General features: G+C 36.9%; 1 protein-coding gene across 1 annotated transcript; it reads right to left on the reverse strand.

Annotated features, from left to right (window-relative positions):
- Positions 1 to 5079: 5079 nt before the first annotated feature.
- LOC146993338 (protein GVQW3-like) lies at positions 5080 to 5478 on the reverse strand. The gene has a single exon (XM_085808230.1). The coding sequence runs from the start codon at positions 5476 to 5478 to the stop codon at positions 5080 to 5082; it is 399 nt and encodes a 132-aa protein (XP_085664356.1).
- Between the last annotated feature and the right edge of the window lie 628 nt (positions 5479 to 6106).

The following is a 6106-nucleotide window of genomic DNA, read 5'->3' on the forward strand; positions in this document are numbered from 1 at the left end:
TGATATTTTCATCTCGTTCCCATTCAATTTTTTACGCAAACTACCGAAATCAGCAGCATTAATGCGCTTCTATTGTTTCAGTATTTTTATATGCATATACTGCACTAGCCGGCAACCTAAGCTGATAACACTGGATAAAAAGCATGTTTATTCGCCGAATGATTATAGTTTTATCACTTCTAGCAGTTTTAATTTAGAAATTAAGCTATGAAATGTGAATATTGTTTAGATAGACTGATCAGTAAAAGGAGCTTAAGGAAAGAATATTCCACCCCTAATTTTTTTTTTAAATGAAACTGTATGCATGTCAATTACACTCATGTCCATAAATTAAGGATAATTCGGAGTCATGCGGAAATCGAACTCTAAAATAAATATATCACCTGTAAAATCACTACACACATCTTCAAGAATCATATGCAAATATCAGGAAGTAACCAGATGACACCGATGGTACGTCACAATGACGAGAGTGTAAGAGAGTGATATATAAGGAATACAGGCAAAGAAGTGAAATTGTTCGCAGGCGCTTTATAAGCATTTCAGTGTAATAACCGAATAGTTATGACACAAAGGACGCATTTGGATGATTTTTTACGTGGTAGAATTATCGGGTCCGTCTGGAATGTGGGCGTACCCAACTGGAAGTATCAGACGAACTTTGAATTGCTTAGAGTGTCATCTCCAGGCTTTGGCAACGATTCCAAGATGATGGTAATGTGAGTAGACGTTACAGCACAGGTCGCCCCAGAGTTACAACACCGAATGAGGACCGGTATTTGGCAGTTACTGCCAAAGAAACAGGCGGAGCACAGCATCAGACCTGTCTCGTCAGCTCTCTTCAGCCACTGGTACGACAATTTTAAGGCAGACCGTGTACAGACGCTTAGGGCAGATTGGTCTATATGCTCGTAGACCTGTCAGATGCGTTCCACTTACTGCAACTCACTGTCGCCTGCGGTTAGCCTGGAGTAGAGAGCATGCATTGTGGACACCGCAACAGTGGGCTTGTGTGATGTTTTCCGACGAGTCCAGGTTTAGCTTTCAGTCTGATTCTCGCTGGACTTTCATATGGAGAGCTCCAGGTACCCGTTACTACCAAGAAAACATCATTGAACGACACCGTTACGGTGGTGCAGGAGTGCTCGTTTGGGGTGGAATTATTCTGGGTTCCAAAACTGATCTGCATGTTCAAATTGGAACCATGGCAAGCCAAATCTATCGGAACGTCATTCTGGAACAACATGTACGTTTGTTTCGGGGCGCCATGGGCGCACAATTTGTGTTTATGGATTACAACGCTCGTCCTCACCGTGCAAACATCGTAAGCGAATGCCTTCAATCGGAGGATATCACCCTTATGGACTGACCAGCATTCTCACCGGACTTGAATCCAGTAGAGCACGTGTGGGATATCCTTAGCCGACGAGTTGCAGCCCGTCAACCTCCTCCTACATGTCTACCGGAACTTCGTAGAGCATTGCTTTTTGAGTGGTGTAATATCCCCCAAGATCAGATCGATAATTTGATACTCAACATGCCTAGGCGTTGTACGGACTGTATTGCATCGTCTGGGAGACATACAATGTATTAACAATCATACCAACCATGTAATATTGGTTTTTTGTAAATAGGTTTTATTTGTAATTTGCTCCAGGGAGAAAAAATCGCTAATTTTTTTTAAACATCAAACATATAGCATCTTTTTTTTGTTCTTTACCTTTTGTTTAATAAATAAGCTTTACAAATAAGTCAAATTTGTTTTGCTTCTAACTCTTCCTTTGCCTGGTTTTGCATTATCCTTAATTTATGGACATGAGTGTATTTAATGACCATTAGGAACACATCCCATTTTTGGCGTATTTGGCGAAATTGAAAATTGGGACACTTACATATACTTAACATACTAACTTAGTTGCCGGGACTAAATATTGCACTACAAGAGAAAAAGCAATATGCTTTTAATTATAGACTCCAAAATCAGAGCGTTTTTGACAAAATTTATTTGCTGAAAATTAAAACGGGAAACAGTTAAATCAGCTTCAAACATTGGAATCACAACTTAGAAACTTTAAAAATTTTGATTTTTTTTAGTATGGAAAAAAAAGAGTAAAATAGTTCCCTGCTGAATTTGGCAAAACGTTTGAAGACTTTAGAAAAACTCATAAAGATTTGTTATCAATCAGGACGTGGTTTAATATTAACGTGCGGGATGCTCCATTTAAGATTCAGCTACAAGTGATCGATTTGCATTCAGATCATTTGTTAAACAAAAAGGTTCATTCAAGCGAATTAGCGATTTCTCATGGTTCCTTGAATGTAGGTAAGTTTAAAAATTTTCTGGATTATGTCAGAAAGTATTTAAATTTATTTGGATCGACATATTTATGTGAAGTACTTTTTTTCATTGAAGTACACGAAAAATAAACATCGATCCCAAATTACTGATGAAAACTTAGCTTTGGAATTAAGGATTGCTACAAGTGAGTTAAAGCCTAATTTGTATGAAATAATAGCAAACGAACGTGCGAGATTTTGCGTCTCACATTAAATACATGTAACTTAATAATCTTTTTACGAAAGTGTTCGTAATAAAATTAAAAATATATCTAAAGCATATTAAAATGTTTGATTAATAAGCAATGCTTTTTTGTGCTTCACATTTCTTGAAAATTTCGGGAACCCTTTTTCATATTTCATTGATGGACATGCATGCAGGGTTGTTGTCACCCCGTGTTCACCTTCTGAAGTTTATTTAAAGAAATATGAATTTAAGTACAGAAAATGCTATTTTAAATTGTTCTTTTCGAAATTTCCACTGGGGTGGGATGTTGGGATGTTCCCCTCCTACTCATTGTGCCTTAGCGAACAATAGAGGTATCGCAAAAGATCATCACACAAGCAACATCGCACCTTGAGATGGCCCTGTCTGCATAATCCATTAAGAAAGGCCGTTTAACTTTGACTAAAAGCATTTCTTCATCCCTGGGTTACTTTCTCTGTCTCTTACACGCAAACGTATGAAAGCAGATGATTATGACTTTTAGCCTAATTCTCGAGACGCGATTTAAAAGCCAAAAATATACTCATACGGAAAACGGTATCAGACATACTTTCAGAAGATGGCAGACCAATAAAATTTATGCTTCTCCTTCAAAGCACTGCATAAGCAATGAAACATCTTCCGAAACAGTGTGTGGATATTTCGGTTCGTGGTGGGGATCGTTGTGAGAAGATAATACTCGGCTGTTTTGATAGTCACTGTATTTCACAGTTTGACAGCCCTTTTCTGTCTTTGCACGGTTTTGTAACTTACAGGGTGTTTATTTCTTTAATTAATTTTTGATTAAAATTATTCTTTATCTCTAATTAAATTTTAATTCAAAAAAAGATTTGGACTGCGATAAACCGAGAAGAACTGAAATCGAGGTTCCTGGGTCAGCGGCTGCTAGGTATGCCGGCTTTACCGACATAAAAAATTTAGAGCACATTTGTTTATTTAGCTTGCCTACTTTAGTTAAACTATTTGTAATATTTAGTGCTTGTTACATCTTATAGGTTGACCGGAATGTTTTGCACTTGTACAGAACTTGATTAAATCTATGTAGAAGGTCTTAAAAACAGTTTTTCAGATGTTTATTACAATAGCTACTTAAAATTTCTTTTAAATGAGTCTGCAGAAGCTGTCTGATTCAAGTAAGGAGATATATGTGTCCTTCTGCATAGAACTGATTCGTACCTTTTAAAATAGACAGTGCATCACTAGAGCTGCATGGCGTTCATATAATCGTGGCATGCGTATGCATGCGGTATTACTATCTATCGCAAGTGTTACAAATCTCATATATATATACAGAACACGATGTCGGAAATCCGGATCAGTCCGGTTTAAAAGCGAAAAATACGCAATGTTTTCAATATCAAACAAGTCTAAAAAATTGAAACATATTTCTTAGAATTTAAAAATAGGTTGGGATGTTCTTTTATGTTTTAAGTTACGTTTAGTGACTGCGATGTTTTTCTGACTTTCTAATAGTTATTTTTCATACGAATAATTAAGAAAAAAAACGCCAAATTTTATCAGTGACACATTCCTTGCTTTTAAAGAAGAAGACTTGAGCCATAAATTCATATTTCTTTCTTTTTTTTTTTTTTTTTTTTTTCTTTTTAAGAATTCAAAGGATCAAAATATTTATTACCTTTCTTCTCAACAGCAATTAGCAACTTAGAAATTTTACTTTTTCTTCAAATGTGATAGTAATTCTTCAGCCTTGCTGCTTGTAGTGCCATTTTTTCAAAGTAAGTCTTCTAGAAAGGAAAATATCTAATTATTATTGTACAGTTTTGAATTCATCTTTAAAACAAAATTGCTCTATAAACTGATTATCTCTCTCTCTTTCGACCCACCAACGACCGCTATAGCCGTATTGGGCTTTGCCGTCATCTCAATAAACCAAACCAAAACAAAAAAAAAGGTGCTCTGAGATTTTAAATATTCCGGCCATGATGTCCGCACTCTCTTTTGTTGCCTATGCTTGCTAGCTAAAAGAGGTTTCTTGCTTGCCTGCTTCTATTCATTATTAAAAATGTATCGAATCATAATTAAAATTGTGGGTTGCAGATTACCCCCATTTTGATGCGTCATGCTATAAGATGTGCCTGAATAGAGTAACCCACAGTAGTATGTTCGGATTACCAGCTGATTTTCGATTCTTCAAAGTTTCATCTAGCAAAACGCACCAGTATGTCTGCCATTTCCCGTTATTTACAACGCAGCAATCTCCAGCTATGAAGTTAACGAATGGTTCTACTAAGTTCTGTCCTCGAACGAGTTTATTATTATATATAGTATAACGTTTCAGAACAAAGGTCGTAAAAAGTAGAAAATTTCATTTACAAAGTAATGATATTAGCTGCTATCAAAGTAGTCCTCTTGGCCATGTATACACAACTGACGACTTTTCTGGAGGTCTTGGAAGCAAGCAGAGAAATCTTCAACTACGATGCTTGTAAACTCATTTTCACAGCCCGTTGGATGTCTGCAATAATCTTGATGAAGCTTTCCTTTCAGTCACCTTTTCACACACGGAAACAAGAAAACTTCGCTGTAATCGTTGACACAAATGGGGGATCACGTCTGGCTTTATCCAATAGTTTAGCAGAAACTCCTCGTCTTTCCTCTTTCTGTTTATATGTTAGTGAGTGAGGGACGATTCTTGCATTAAGTTTCCGTTTCCCTAAATTTTCGCGTAAAATCTTATGACACACATCACGATTCAAATTCAGTTTTTCTGATATCATACACACAGTTACACGATGATCTTCTTGCAATAACTGCCTTACTCTCTCCAAATTATCGGTATGTGCTATGGACGAGAGACCAGCTCTGGGATCATCTTGCACTGAATCTTTGCTTTCACGAAACCTTTTTTTTATGCCACTCGAAAATAAGACTTCTTGAAAGTGTCTTGCCTGCATCTGCTTGCTTAATCATGTTCCACGCTTCACTAGGGGTTTTCGTGGGTTTAATGTTCACTCTTTGCTCACAATTAGCATCGATTGTGTCACCTTAACGAATGAGACAACAACCCGAAAAGTACGTTGCTAACCACAGTCCTGCCACTTTGCGTGGAAACATGGCCAAGGTCATGTCAAATAAGAATACATACCAGGTAACATAAAAACAACATTTGTTCCTTTTTAGTACGGCAAACTCAGAAATATAAAAACATTGTCCTGGAACTTTTCTGACAAAGAATGTAATGTTTGTAAAAAATGCAACACCATGAAGGAACTGTCGGAAATGAATGAAATTTTTTCCACGTGTTATTGATAGTGGTACAAATAAACATTCAAACCTACAAGATAAAAAAACAAAATGAACATCAGAAATCAGTACTTTGTGTGTCCACCACGCTGAACGATGAGAGCCTGTACACGTCCTGGCATTGAAACTTGCGGGTTCTTGAATGTAATCCTGGGGAATGGCGTTCGATATAACTTCGACTTGAAGTTTACTTCGTTTAGTGTGTCCCTCACCAGCTGTACGAGCGAGTCACCGATAGATGAAATCTCAGATATGCTAAGTGAGCGACATATCCGGGAA

This window comes from Stegodyphus dumicola, chromosome X1, assembly GCF_044657685.1.
Source record: "Stegodyphus dumicola isolate Sdum_Otavi_A_Nest chromosome X1, ASM4465768v1".
Lineage (NCBI taxonomy): Eukaryota > Metazoa > Arthropoda > Arachnida > Araneae > Eresidae > Stegodyphus > Stegodyphus dumicola.

What these genes read in the sequence shown, in the direction of transcription:
- LOC146993338 (XM_085808230.1), bottom strand. Translation starts at nt 5,478, where the DNA reads ATGCAGGCAAGACACTTTCAAGAAGTCTTATTTTCGAGTGGCATAAAA.